The sequence below is a fragment of the Anomalospiza imberbis genome, chromosome 26, assembly GCF_031753505.1.
Source record: "Anomalospiza imberbis isolate Cuckoo-Finch-1a 21T00152 chromosome 26, ASM3175350v1, whole genome shotgun sequence".
Taxonomy (NCBI): domain Eukaryota; kingdom Metazoa; phylum Chordata; class Aves; order Passeriformes; family Viduidae; genus Anomalospiza; species Anomalospiza imberbis.
In genome coordinates, this window is record NC_089706.1 from 4,436,493 (window position 1) to 4,450,612 (window position 14,120).

The 14,120-nt window shown below is 54.7% G+C and overlaps 1 protein-coding gene across 3 annotated transcripts; it reads right to left on the bottom strand.

Moving 5' to 3' along the window:
• Positions 1-3,341: 3,341 nt before the first annotated feature.
• FGD2 (FYVE, RhoGEF and PH domain containing 2) lies at positions 3,342-11,024 on the bottom strand. 3 transcript variants are annotated; one of them, XM_068172997.1, is made up of 16 exons: positions 10,578-11,024; positions 8,470-8,701; positions 8,295-8,375; positions 7,839-7,888; positions 7,322-7,478; positions 7,061-7,199; positions 6,513-6,571; positions 6,036-6,182; positions 5,551-5,643; positions 5,163-5,242; positions 5,056-5,086; positions 4,860-4,952; positions 4,594-4,719; positions 4,255-4,401; positions 3,756-3,899; positions 3,342-3,652 (listed from the first exon to the last, which is right to left on the bottom strand). In XM_068172997.1, the coding sequence occupies exons 1-16, from the start codon at positions 10,640-10,642 to the stop codon at positions 3,431-3,433; spliced, it is 1,866 nt and encodes a 621-aa protein (XP_068029098.1). In that variant the 5' UTR covers positions 10,643-11,024; the 3' UTR covers positions 3,342-3,430. The 3 variants fall into 3 exon arrangements, with proteins under 3 accessions (XP_068029098.1, XP_068029099.1, XP_068029097.1); XM_068172996.1 differs by having other exon boundaries at positions 3,346-3,652; positions 7,839-7,987; positions 10,578-11,020; XM_068172998.1 differs by lacking the exon at positions 4,594-4,719 and having other exon boundaries at positions 3,345-3,652; positions 7,839-7,987; positions 10,578-11,022.
• Positions 11,025-14,120: the final 3,096 nt, after the last annotated feature.

Sequence of the window (14,120 nt, forward strand, 5' to 3'; positions counted from 1 at the left end):
TTTTTTTTTTTTTTTTTTTGAGGGGGGATATCACCAATATTTCCCATCATTTAGCATCATCTCGCATCTGTAAATTCCCGCATGCAGGGCGTGCCCCCAGGCTCAGGGGACACAGGGTTCCCACATGTCCCCGCAGCCCTGGCACGGCGGGAGCGATGCCCCGGGGCAGGGCTCTGCTGTGGCTGCCTCCCAACTCAATTTATTTATGATTTAAGGCGCTTGGCGGGAGCGGCGGAAGCCCCGGTGGGCTGCAGAGGCGCTTGGTGGGAGCGGCGGCGATGCTGCAGCTCCGGCACCGCGGCGCTGCGGCGGCAGCTGCCCAAAATGCCTCAGCGAGGGGGCAGCTGCCCCACAGCGAGGGGTGTGCCACCCGAAATCTCACAGCGAGGGATGTGCTGCCCCAAGAGCCCCACGGCGAGAGTTGTCCTGTCCAGTATCCCGCGGTGAGGGATGTGCTGTCCCCGAGCAGGGACTCTGTGGGTCACAACCCCTGTGGAACTCAACACCTACGAGCACTGTGTGGGGCTGGCACCTATGTATGGCACCCATACAACCAAAGCCCAGGGGCTATAGAGCAAAATCTGCTGCCCCAGCAGAGCAGACACCTAAAGAACAGTCCCTAGAGAGCACAAAACCTCATCCCATGTAGTGCAGAGGGACCTGCAATTAGGGAGTGAGAGAATATGCCCGGTGGAACAGCCCCCGAAGAGGAGGACTGCCAAGCATGTAGAGAACCCCCCTACAGAGCCTGTCCCTATGGATCAAGAGCCCAGACCCCACAGAGCAGCTCCCAGAGCAGCCCTGCAGGCTGGGGCTGTGGGGTTCTATAGGCCCACATGGTTTCATCCCACCCCTCACCTGGAGGGACAGCAGCCCAAGCCCCGCTCAGCGCCTTGCTGGGGATCAGGGGGAGATTGCACGGCACAGAGCCCTGCAAGGGGGGCCACAGCTGTGCCCCTGCCAGCCCCCTCTGCTTACTCGTGCCCTCGAGCCTCTCCACATGCCCCTCCCGCAGCGTGGATGGAGGTGTGGTACCCAGCCAGGGCTTGGGATGAGCACGGGGCAGTGGAGCCTCTGCAAGGCAGCAGCTGCAGGGACACAGGTTCCCCTGGGCTGGGCTGGGTGCTCTCTGTGCTGGGTGTCCCGGCCCCAGCACAGGCACTGTGGCTTTCACAGGGTATTTTGGTCAGTGCTTACGGGAAGAAGCGTGGGGGGGCCCACATGGGGATGCCAGTAAATGGCCTCTGAGCCTTCCCCATTCTCGAGAATAGGAAACTGTGGCTTCTGTACGGGGGTTTCACTTTCTGTTCTGGAGGCGGGAGGCCAAACTGCTCTGCTTGACCACTGCTGTGGCACCGCCCAGGGATTGAGACAGGACAGGCAGGGAAAATTCATCAGTGTATTCTCAGCACATGTAAAAGTGTTGGGTTTTTGTTTTTTTTTGTAGGAAAGCAGAGTTGGGGAATCATACAAACCCCTTAAAGTTTGGTCTCCCACTCTCCTGTTTGGGGATGCTCAGGGCAGTGATGCTGTCTCCCTGTCTTTGAGGGTGGCACGATGCCAAAGCCACACCAGTGGCCTGCCTTAGTGCCCTGCCACTCCCTCCATCCCTGGGCCACCTCTCCTCTGTGGCAGCCCCCTTCCCGAGGCACTCATGGGTGCTGCAGTGGGACAGTGGTCCCGAGGGTGCTGGGTTGTCAGGAAGGAGGAGAGCAGGAGCTGGTAAAAATAGCCCCAGGTGCCCTCTGCCCCGGGAGCGATTCCTCACTGGGTAAACAGGAAATTTATTCTTAGGCCATTCACGAGCTGAGGGCAGCTCCCTGCTCGGGGCTTGTTTTGTTCCTCGCTGACACAGCGGTGACGCCGAGGTGGCAGGGCCACCACGCAGAACCTTCCAGCCCCGCAGGCTTCCCCTTGCTCACTCTTTCCTCCCCGCAGCACCCTGCACTCCCCAGCTTTTCCAGGGCTGCTGGGGTTTCCCCTTCCCACGGGGTGAGGTGGGAGGTGAGGGCTGTTTTGGGGTGTCTCTGGAAAGCCCTGTTTGTGCTGTTGGCATCTGGGCTCAGATGGCACCCTGAGGGACAACTGCTTTGGCAGAGCTCTTGCCCTGACATGCAGCTCCTCCTCTCCCCCTTCCTTGACAGGATCTCTTGAGTTGGAGAGGTAAAGCCACCACAGCTTGCCCTTTCCCAGGATGAGCTGAGTTGAATACATTGAGGAAGGACATTGCTCACAGCTTTTTTCCTGTCTCCTCAAAGCCCCCCAGAGTGATGACAGCTGTGGTTCATCTTTACCCCCCCCAACCCTTTCCCCAGGTGTTGTTCCCATTCCCAGTACCCTGCCCCACCTCCCTTCCCATTTTGCAGGGGTCTGTCCAGCCTGTGACACCCCTGGGCTCTGCCCAAGGCTGCTGTGCTGGAGCTGCTGCATGGTCCAGGCAGCAAGCCCTGCCTGCCAGGGATCATGGGCTCCTCCAGCTCTGTGCACGAGGCCCCTGGCAGGCTCAGAAGTGGCAACTTCTGCCTGGGCAACATTTTTGGGGAGCTAAAGAGGATGCAGAGAGAAAAATGTGGGGCTGCAGCCTAAAGCACTGACTGAAATGAACAGGGATGCTTGTTATGCTGATGGTGGAGAGGGGGATCCCTCGTGTCTCCCCAGCATCACAGCAGCACCTGTGTGGACATGACCTTGTCGCAGAGTGTTTTCCCCCCGGACATGTAACTGAGGGAGGTACAAGGGTGGAAGGTGCTTGTGGGCAGGAGAGTGCAGGGAAAGTCTGGAATGGGCAGGAGTGTGGGCTGGCTCAGTGAGGCAAGTGAGGGCTGTCTGTAGTTAGGAGGTACCCCCACACCACGGGACTGCAGTGTGAGGCCAGGAGCGGTGACAAGCTGGAAAAGGGACATCCTAAATCCAGCACTGGGGTTCCCTGGGCCGTGAGGCTGAGCTACAAGCTGGGTGCCTGACATATTTGTGACACACACGGCAATGTGGAGCCACGGGGACAATCCCACGGGGCTCTCTGCAAAATAGACGCCCAAAAAAGAACCGCTACCCGGAGTGCAGAGAGCGGTGGCAGGTGGGGTTGACCCCCGCAGTCCCCGTCCCCACGCTCGCCCGGCTCGGGGCATCCCCGCCCGGCTGCGGAAGGACGGGGCGGTGCTGCCCTCGCGTGGCCGCCGGCGGCACCGCACCGCGCCCGGGGCTCTGCGGGCTCCCCCAAATCCCCCGCTCCCTCCGCTCTGTCCAGCGCGGAGCGTGAGCAGCGAGGGAAACGGGATCCAGCTTGTCCGTGCGCTGGCAAACGTGTCCCCGCCTTGCCCCTATCGCGATGGAAAGCCAGAATGCAGAGATGTCGGGGGTCTGCCAAAGGCAGCAGAGAGAGCAGGCAGGCGAGGTGTGAGCCCCAGGCAGCGCAGGGGTGGGAATGGCCTCATTCTGCTTCATCCGCATCCTCCTCCTCCTCCGGGTGCGTGATCCCCGCAGCAGAGCGTGCCATGGCCTTCATCCAGCGTTGTTTCAGCTCCTCAGTGTCGGCCACGAAGGTGAACACCTGCCGGGACTGCGCCAGCTGGAAGAGGTGCCGGGACTCGCGCTGGGGCATGTCCCGCACCTGGTAGCCCAGCAGGGGGATGGAGGTGTGGGCTCGGACGTCCTGCCAAGAAGAGACAGCAGTGGGAGGCAGGGGATGGGCACAGAGGGATGTCCCCTGGGTACAGTGGGATGTCCCCCGGGGGTGGATTCGAGGCAGGCCTCACCTGGGGGGCTGCGTAGATGTAGAGCACGAGGGGATCGTCCTGTGGGATCACGAACCAGCCCCGCGTGCCCCCCTTGCCATTCTTGTCCAGCAGCTGCAGGGAACTGCAGAGCAAACTCCTGCTTGATACCTCTGCAGCTCCTTTCTGCCAAAATAACCAACAAATCCCTCAAAACCCAGTGCAGATGGTAGAAAGGACACTGAGCTGAGAGAATTTCCTGGGGAATTCCCTGCCCACTTCAGGAAACCACCCAAAGCAGGGCCAGGTGAGGGGCAGTCCTGGCTATAACGGGGCTGCTGACATTCCGTGGTGAAGGGAGCCCTGGCTGCTTGGTCCCAAGGCTTGGAGCACGAGGGAGGGAGATCAACTTGTGCACCTTCTGACTGCTGTGGGAGTGACTCCCACCCCTCCTGCTGCAGGTGCAGGGCCAGGCTGGGACAGCGAGGCTGGAGACCGGGGTGGGTGGCAGTGCTCAGAGGGCAGAGGGGGGGGAGCTCACCTCCAGGATGCCTTTGTGCTTCCCCTCGCGGTCCTCGAGCACCGTGTGGCCGGTCAGGAAGACGAAACACTCCTGGCAGACCCGGTTTGGGCGGTTCCCATCGTACTGCAGCTCGGCCTTGTAGTCAGAGCAGCGAGCACACACCACCTGCAGCCACCAGGCAGCGACACTGGTGACACTGGGGCAGGGCTAGGGGACCCAGCGACAGCTCCATGAGGAGCTGAGGGGCAGGCAGCCCTAAGCCAAGGAAAGGGGTACAAGGTCTAGGAGAGGTGCACTCCTGGCCCAGCAGCCACCTGAGCAGGCCAGGAGGGAGGGAGGGGGGCAGGGGGGACTCACATATCCACAGGCTCGGCAGTGGTGCCTCCGGCGGGTGATGGCGTTGAAGGGCTCCTTGCAGCGCATGCACATGGTCACCAGATTGTCCCGCACCCACTGTGGGGCTCGGCGGCCCAGCTCCTCTGTCTGGGGGTGGGAGACCATAGTCTGGGTGTCCTCACCCCTTCCCCTCCTCAGCCTCCCCCCCAGGTCGGTTTAGCTTGGGAAACTGAGGCACAGCAAGGTGTGTTCTCCCAGGTGGGGCACAGGGAGAGCAGACGGGTTACCTTCAGTGCAGGGGTGTCTGTCTCCAGTCCATGGAGTGCTGTCTTAAAGGTCTCACTCCTCTTCTCCTTCCTGTCAATGGCATCTTGGAAGGCCTAGAGGGGAAGGCAGGGTTGGAGGGGCACTGGGGGTGCCTTGACCCAGGGCATCCAGCTGGGATGGGGGGGCTGTGCCCCCTCTCCCAGCACTCGGTGGTACCTTGATCCAGGCGTTCATCTCCTCCCCAGACCTGGGTACAAAAAGGACCTGGATGAGCTGTTGTCCCTCTTCCCCAAGGGTCTGCACGATGTCACCCTTCCCCTTACCTGGCCTGGAGCTCCAGCGTCCGCTGCTTTCCCGACACCAGGAAGGTGTGAGGGAACTCAGCGTCTTTCAGCTCCCACACCTGTGGGAGACCAGAGAGAAGATGTGGAGCTGAACCCACTTCCAGCAGCCCTGGATCTTTCTCCATGATGTGGGGCACAGGGATGTCCCTCTGGCACAAGCCCTTCAGCTCCTCAGATCCCACAGGCACAATATTCCACTAGCTTTTCCCAGGATCAGTGTATCAACCCCACTCACAAAGCCACTCCTGCCTCCAGCTCCTCCCTCCCTCCCTCCCGAGGCAGTTTGGGCAGCAGCCACATCCCAGAGCAGGGGCTTTTGGAGCAGGCAGGAGCTGGGGGAAGCACAAAGACAAGGTGTCTGTCTGACCTTCATGCCCCCCACATCCATGCGGAGGTGGACCTGGAACTCGGCGCCCACCTGGATGACCTTGGGCACGCAGTACAGCAGCATGTTGTTGAACTGGGAGGGGAGAAGAGGGTGGGTTGGAGCCCAGCACCGCCTGCTCCGAGCTGTGGGCTTCCCTGGGGTCTGAGCTCCTTCACTGCCCAGAGCTGAGCTGGTCCCTGGGAAGAATCCCACCTAAAACACATCTGTTTCTGCCTCAGCCCCCTCCCACCCTGCAAAGGTGAAGCATCTCCCAGGGCTGCCATGCCCAGGGATCAGCAGATTCCCAACCGTGTCCTGCACAGGGTGCCCTGCACTGAATGGGGTCAAACCCCCACTCCCCAGCTCTGAATTCAGCCCCTCTGCGTTCAGGTGACCCAGCAACACCCTGGCCAGGCTGTGCTGCCCCTCTCCGCACTCCTATCCCATCTGCTCCCTCCCCTTGCCCCAGGCATCCCGGCTCCCACCAGGAACAGGTACTTCTCCGATGTGCTGCTGTTGCGGGTGGAGACTTTTTGGATTGGCCCCTCCTTGATCAGCTCATTGGAGGGATCCACGATGTCATCCTCGAGGCCCAGCCTCTGATAGACCACCCAGAGGTTCTGTAGCCGTTCCTGGGGGAGGCAGAGGGACCTGTTCTTGTGGGGTGCTGAGTAGCCACAACCCTGTCACTGCTGGGTCCCCTCCACGCCCACCTCCCAGCCTGTTGCTGAGTACTGGGAGAGGTAGCACAGCTCTCTCAGCCCAGACTGATCTTTGGGAGCTGCTCCCAGCCTTGCTCAGAAGGTCACACCCCAGCTGATGCTACAGATGTGACTTCCCCAGGCTTGGGGTGGTGAGGTTGGGCATTAAGAGCAGGGTCTAAGCTCCACAGCTGAACCCATAGGGCTCTTGTCCCCTTCAGGGGGGCTGTGCCGTGAGCTGCAAAGCATTTCCAGCCTTACCATCTCGACAATAGCTGCATTGGAGTGCTTGGCCACCATAAAAATCATCTCCAGGGCCTCTGCAATGAGAACAGACAGGAGGTGAAACACCTGCTGTGGAGCTGTGGGAGGAAGCTTCTGGCTCTGTCCCTCATGGATGCACATGAGTAGCAGCTGCTGCCCTTCCATGACCACAACCAAAGTGGCCCTGAAATGCTGTGCAAGACTCTGGGTACAGCTGGACTGCACATGGAGGGGTCTTGGAGGGACAGACACCCCACTCCTGTATCCCTCCATCCCAGCAGGACTGGGAACTGTGTTATCCGCAGGGGTCTCTTTAGGGGACACTGTGGACACCTGACACACCATCCTTCCCCTCCCCAGCTCCCGAAAAGGAAGATTAATCCCTCTCCCTGGTAGAAAAGGATCAGTCTGAGAGGTTTATCCAAGGGCACAGGACAGCTGGTGAGTGAATCCAGGTTTTCTGGTGCCCATGTACAGCACCAGGGGTTGTTATTTCCCTACAAACCCACCCTGCCCTCCCCACCGTGGAGATGCAGAGCCCTTACTCTCGGCGTCGCCCTTGTCGGGGGACTGGGGCGGGAGCTTCCGGACGTAATCCTTCAGGAGGAGCTCGTAGCGCGGAATCCTCTGCACAGGTTCCAGCATGTGGTGCTGCAGCGTCAGGTTAGCACAGACCCTCCTCTTCTGGGCAGGGACAGCAGGCACGGAGACAGGAACAGTGACCAAGGCAGCTCCCACCCTCTGTGGTTTCCCCGCTCCCAGGAGATTTTGGGAGCTCTGCTGCGATTCCCCCGCCCTGCCCTTACCTGGATGTCAGCAATGAGCTCCTGGAAGGGGGGTGATTTCTCTGACCAGGCAGTGATGAGCTCCACGGCCTTGTCAAAGTTCTTCACGTACTCCCCATACATCTTGAGGAAGGGTGCAAGCTTCTGGATGACATCCCCAATGCGGGGGTTGCGGTTCCTGCAGGAGGGAACCACAGCAGCTTCCTCAGGACAGACAGACAGTGAGGGATGAACTGAAGGACCATGGTGGAGGACTGAGGTTTTCCCTGCTGCAGGCTGCTACATCCCCACACTGTTTCCTGCTCTCCAGAACAGGAATTGTCCCCACCTTGCAGCCAGCCTGGGCTGTTCATACCCAGGCGCACCCTCAAACCACGTGAGAGGTCACCCAGGTTTCCATACTCTGATCTGAGTGTTTTAAGGAAGTGTTTTCCAGCAAAAGACACTTGGAGCAAAACAGGCTCTGGTCCTGGTGGGAGCCCAAACTCAGTGCTGCTCCCCAACTCTGGCCAAACCAACCAGGTGTCCTGCAGCTCACCAATCCTCCATGCGCTTCTGCAGCTCTGGCAGGAAGAACTCAGCATGGAACTGGTAGATGGAGGAGATGTTGGAAAAGATCATTTTCACCACCTCCTCTGGGACTGTCTTCCCAGTTTTGGCTTCTTTCATCAGCTCTGTATAGAATACCTGGAAGAAAGAAGGGTGAACAAAAAGGGCCAGGGAGATGCTTGAGGATCCCATTCCCTCTCTGAAACTGGTGCATCACCCAGTGAAAGGCCTGACTGTGCACTAGGGAAATCCCAGGCCCCAAGAGGAGAGTGGGATGGAAGGCTTTGCTAGGACAAGGGTGCTTCCCAGAGGTGTAGGGTGTAGAAAAGGCAAAGGCCAGACCCAATCTCTGGCTGTAAAGACCAGCAGCCCACGTGTTTCTCATTTTTACACCTTCAATCCCTCCAAAATCCCCTTGCACTGGTCCCTCCACTCCCCATTTCACCTGGTCAAGGAGGTGGAGGCGGTTGACATAAGCCTGCTCTGTCTCCAGCAGCTCCAGTGCGATTTTCTTTTCCTCTGGTTCCTGCATGGAGAGCAGGGCTCAGTCTCATGGGCAGAGATGAGACCCCGAGCCAGCCCTGCCTGAGTGTGGGCACCCACCAGCCTCTGGAGCTCACCTGGCTGCCAGGCTCCAGGCCTGGGCCCTGTGGCCTCCTCCAGTTGTCCTCACGGATTTTGCATCGCAGAGAACGGAGGCATTTGAAGCTGAGTCCACGCTGACCTTGCTGATCCTCCTCCTCCTCATTCTCTTCTCTGGTCAGGGAGCTCCTCTGGCTGGCAGGGAATGCTGGAAGCTGCTGGGGCTGCCTGCCTGCCTGCCTGTCCCTCTGGGCAGATGTGCTGTCCCTGCTACAAAGGAATGTGATCAGCTCAGCCATTCATTCCCCCAGCACAGCCCCCAGGCCCAGCTTAAAGCCATCAAAAGGGACAAGAGCAGCAGCTGCCCAGCGCTGACATTGCTCTGCTCCGCTACAGCCCTGCAGTACAAACATCCTCAGCATCCTCCACGGGGCCAGGATCCAGCCTCTCTTCTCCCAGAGCCTCCTGCTGCTGTGCCCACTCCTTCTCCTGCTCTAGAAAAGCAGGATCCTGCTGTTTATCCCACCCACAGCTCTGGATTTATGCCTGCTGCCACCACGGAGGAAAGCAGGGAGAAGCCCAATAGCCAAGAGTTATGAGGCCACATGTGGGTGGTTTTACAGACAGGTTGTTTTTGGTGGTGTTCTCTCTTCCCTTTTCTGGCAAAGACAAAGAAAACAGGTCCAGAGCAGCCTGAGGGAGAAGCCAGGCTGTGAAGGTGACAGCAAGTGACTTGTCTGTCATCCAAGAGCTGGTCACTGCAGGAAACTGCTCTGGGCAAAAACTGGAAAGACATCCACTGTTGGCCTGCAGACAGGAGTGGGATGGATAGGATGGGAAAGATATGAAGAAATTGGACACCAAACTGCAAAGTTGAGAACAGAAAGTGCCTTCAGGGGCAGAGACTCATCTGAAGACGATGTCAGCTCCATCCCATGCTCAGGATGTCTGTGAGCTCGGGAGTGCATCCACAGCCATGCACAAATCCCCTCCTGTCCAGGGGGCTGGCAGAACCCTTCAGAGACAAAGAGGCTTTTTCCATCTCTCTGGTGCCTCCCAAACCTGTATCAGCCTAAAGCCACAGCTGAGTCCCAACAGGGAACTTCTCTCTTTCTACTTATGCTGACTTAGGCCAAACCATAGTCTGCTCCAAAATGCTCTGCTCATTCCCAGGTTCCCCAGCTTCCTCTGAAAGTCCCAAGTTACTTTTATTTCCTCTAAATCATACTCGCGCTCCAGGGCAAACAAACACACTGCAGCAGTGACATGGGGGCAGATCAAACACTGCAGTGGTTCCAACACAACATCCCTGTGGGACGATGGGGACAACCACAAAGCCTGGGGAAAAGCACACAGCAGAGATGCAGGAGTTCCTGGAATGAAAGGAAATCTCGTGCCTGAGCACCTTCAGGAATTGCTGCAAAACTCACCTGCCCAACCACCCAGCCCCTCCAAGGCTCACTGAGAGCATCTCATGGGTACAAGGAATGGCAGGATTCTTGATCCATCAGATAGAGAAACTGAGGCACAGCCCTGACAATAACTCACCTGAAGCCTCAGAATTACTTTTACACCAGAGCCAGGGCAGATCCCCTTGCTCAGACTCCAGCACATGCTGTCTGAGTGTCCCAGCTCACACTCCAAAGGAAGGGGCTGTTTTATGAAAGGAATTGTCTTTTTCCCTTAACATAATGCTTTCTGTTTCCTTTCCTAGGAGCCACATCTCTGCAAACAGCTGGACAGTCTGAGGCTGGGACCCTCCCAGACACCCAGGCAGTTCATTCCCAGTGAAAATGCCTGCCTACATATTTGCAAACCACAACTGCTTTCCCCAGCAGCAGCAGCAGCAGGATGCACCAGCCAGGCTGAGTGTGAAGATGCTGTGGGGGTGTGGGGGAATGGCCTGCCACAGCCTAACCCTGAGCCACACAGAACCACTCACACCCCACTGAGGTTTTCACATTCTGCTCATGACCCACAGCAGGAGGAAGACACTGAGGCAGACCTGAGTTCTGAAGAATTGCAAATCACCTTGTCAGCTTTTCCACAGGCTCCAAACCACCTCCACAGTGGGTTCCTTCCTTCCCAAACCCACTCCACATGGAGCCCTAACACACCCTCAGCACCCAGAGCCCTCCTGCCTTACCAGTGCTCTTCAAACGCAGCTACCAGCTTCACCACACTCTGCTGATAATCTGCCTTTCCCTCCATGGCAGGGGCTGGGAGCAGGTCCTGGGTGTCCAAGAGCTGCAGGGGCAGGTGCTGGGGGCTGCAGCTCTTTCCTCTGTCCCCCTCTCTGCTCTGAAGTGTTTCTGGCTGCAGTTTGGGAACAAGGATTTGCACGAGGCAAAGCCCACCCGCTGCCCTCTCTGTGGTAGCAGAGTTTGTGTCTGTGTTGGCCTCAAAAGGGAAGGGAAAGAGGAAGCACAGCAGTTTGTGGGTAGGAGAAATGCTAAGAAAACACTGGGAATCACTTCAGTTTGGGAGGGTTCCAAGTGGTGGCACAGCCAAGGCCAGAGCAGCAGCAGGGATGGTGCAGGGCAGGAGTGACCTGGGACACCTCCCGGCTGTGCAGCCCAGGGGGGCTGGGCTGTGTCCCACCAGGGTGGGCTTCAGGGTGGGAGTCTAGACAGTCTGGATGGCTGGAGGGGCCAGGAGTGGGCTGGCAGGACCCTGGTGCCCAGCTAGGGCTGATGTGTCTGTCCCAAACACCAACACCTGCATGGCCGTGGGGCCAGCCAAGGACTGCTGGTAACAACTGACAAGGGTTTTGGTAATAACCCTGAGAAAGAACAAGACGTGGCTGGAGAAGGGGCCACGTGGAGGTAGGGCAACACTTCTCCAGAAAGGTCTGAAAGAGCGCACTGTGGATGAGAACCGGTTTGCGTGGCAAGTGAGAAACCCATCCCAGAGCTTGTGCTCCAGGAGCCTGGGCATCCCGTCAGCCAGACCAATGATGGAACCAGCACTGGAGATCTGCTTGCCTTTATCCTCTTTTCTTTTCCTTTCCTTGTATTTTTTTGGGTTTTCCTTTGTCCTTTCCTTTTTCCTTTCCTTTTTCCTTTTCCTTTTCCTTTCCTTTTTCCTTTTCTTTTCCTTTTCTTTCCTTTCCTTTTTCTTTTCCTTTCCTTTTTCCTTTCCTTTCCTTTTTCCTTATTTTCCTTTTCCTTTCCATTTTCCTTTTTCCTTTTCCTTTCCTTTTCCTTTTATTTTCCTTTTTCCTTTTCCTTTCCTCTTTCCTTTTCCCTTTCCTTTTTCCTTTTCCTTTCCCCTTTCCTTTTCCTTTTCCCTTTCCTTTTCCCCTTTGTTTTCCTTTTTCCTTTCCTTTCCCCTTTCCTTTTCCCTTTCCTTTTTCCTTTTCCTTTCCCCTTTCCTTTTCCTTTCCCCTTTGCTTTTCCTTTTTCCTTTCCCTTCCCCTTTCCTTTCCTTTTTCCTTTTTCCTTTTCCTTTCCCCTTTCCTTTTCCTTTTTCATTTCCTTTTCCCCCTTTCCTTTTCCTTTAATTTTCCTTTTTCCTTTTCCTTCTCCCTTTCCTTTCCCTTTTTCCTTTTCCTTTCCCCTTTCCTTTTTCCTTTCCTTTTCCTTTCCTTTTTCCTTTTCCTTTTTCTTTCCTCTTTCCTTTTCCTTTCCCCTTTCCTTTTCCTTTCCCCTTTCCTTTTCCTTTTCCCTTTCCTTTTTCCTTTTCCTTTACCCTTTCCTTTTCCTTTTCCTTTCCCTTTCCCCTTTCCTTTTCCCTTTACTTTCCCCTTTTCCTTTCCCCTTTCCTTTTCCTTTTCCTTTCCCCTTTCCTTTTCCTTTTCCTTTTCCTTTCCCCTTTCCTTTTCCTTTCCCCTTTTCCTTTCCCCTTTGCTTTTCCTTTTTCCTTTTCCCTTTCCTTTTCCTTTCCCCTTTTCCCTTTCCTTTTTCCTTTTCCTTTCCCCTTTCCTTTTCCTTTCCCCTTTTCCTTTCCCCTTTGTTTTTCCTTTTTCCTTTTCCTTTCCCTTCCCCTTTCCTTTCCTTTTCCCTTTCCTTTTCCTTTTTCATTTCCTTTTCCCCCTTTCCTTTTCCTTTAATTTTCCTTTTTCCTTTTCCTTCTCCCTTTCCTTTCCCTTTTTCCTTTTCCTTTCCCCTTTCCTTTTTCCTTTTCCTTTCCTTTTTCCTTTTCCTTTTTCCTTTCCTTTTTCCTTTTCCTTTTTCCTTTTCTTTTCCTTTTCTTTTCCTTTCCTCTTTCCTTTTCCTTTCCCCTTTCCTTTTCCTTTCCCCTTTCCTTTTCCTTTTTCCTTTTCCTTTTCCCTTTCCTTTTTCCTTTTCTTTTCCCTTTCCTTTTCCTTTTCCCTTTACTTTCCCCTTTTCCTTTCCCCTTTGCTTTTCCTTTTTCCTTTTCCTTTCCCCTTTCCTTTTCCATTTCCTTTTTCCCCTTTCCTTTTTCCTTTTCCTTCTCCTTTCCTTTCCCTTTTTCCTTTTCCTTTCCCCTTTCCTTTTTCCTTTTCCTTTCCTTTTCCTTTCTCCTTTTCCTTTTTCCTTTCCTTTTCCTTTTCTCTTTCCTTTTCCTTTCCTCTTTCCTTTTCCTTTCCTTTCCTTTTCCTTTCCTCTTTTCCTTTTCCTTTCCTTTCCTTTTCCTTTTTCCTTTTCCTTTCCCCTTTCCTTTTCCTTTCCACTTTCCTTTTCCTCTTTCCTTTCCCTTTCCCCTTTCCTTTTCCCTTTACTTTCCCCTTTGCTTTTCCTTTTTCCTTTTCCTTTCCCCTTTCCCCTTTTCCTTTCCTTTTCCTTTCCCCTTTCCTTTTCCTTTTTCCTTTTCTTTTCCTTTCCCCTTTCCTTTTCCTTTCCCCTTTCCTTTTCCTTTTCCTTTTTCCTTTCCCCTTTCCTTTTCCTCTTTCCTTTCCCTTTCCCCTTTCCTTTTCCCTTTACTTTCCCCTTTTCCTTTCCCCTTTGCTTTTCCTTTTTCCTTTTCCTTTTTCATTTCCTTTTCCCCCTTTCCTTTTCCTTTAATTTTCCTTTTTCCTTTTCCTTCTCCCTTTCCTTTCCCTTTTTCCTTTCCTTTCCCCTTTCCTTTTTCCTTTTCCCTTCCTTTTCCTTTCTCCTTTTCCTTTCCTTTTTCCTTTTCCTTTTTCCTTTCCTTTTCCTTTCCTTTTCCTTTCCTCTTTCCTTTTCCTTTCCCCTTTCCTTTTCCTTTTCCCTTTCCTTTTTCCTTTCCCTTTCCTTTTCCTTTCCACTTTCCTTTTCCTCTTTCCTTTCCCTCTTTCCTTTCCCTTTCCCCTTTCCTTTTCCCTTTACTTTCCCCTTTGCTTTTCCTTTTTCCTTTTCCTTTCCCCTTTCCTTTTCCTTTTCATTTCCTTTTCCCCCTTTCCTTTTCCTTTAATTTTCCTTTTTCCTTTTCCCTTTCCTTTCCCTTTCCCCTTTCCTTTTTCCTTTCTCCTTTTCCTTTCCTTTTTCCTTTCCTTTTTCCTTTCCTTTCCCTTTTTCCTTTTCCTTTTTCCTTTTCCTTTCCCCTTTCCTTTTCCCTTTACTTTCCCCTTTGCTTTTCCTTTCCCCTTTCCTTTTCCTTTTTCCTTTTCCTTTCCCCTTTCTTTTCCTTTTTCCTTTTCCTTTTCCCTTTCCTTTTCCTTTTTCATTTCCTTTTTCCCCTTTCCTTTTCCTTCTCCCTTTCCTTTTCCTTTCCTCTTTCCTTTTCCCTTTCCTTTTCCCTTTTCCTTTCCCCTTTCCTTTTTCCT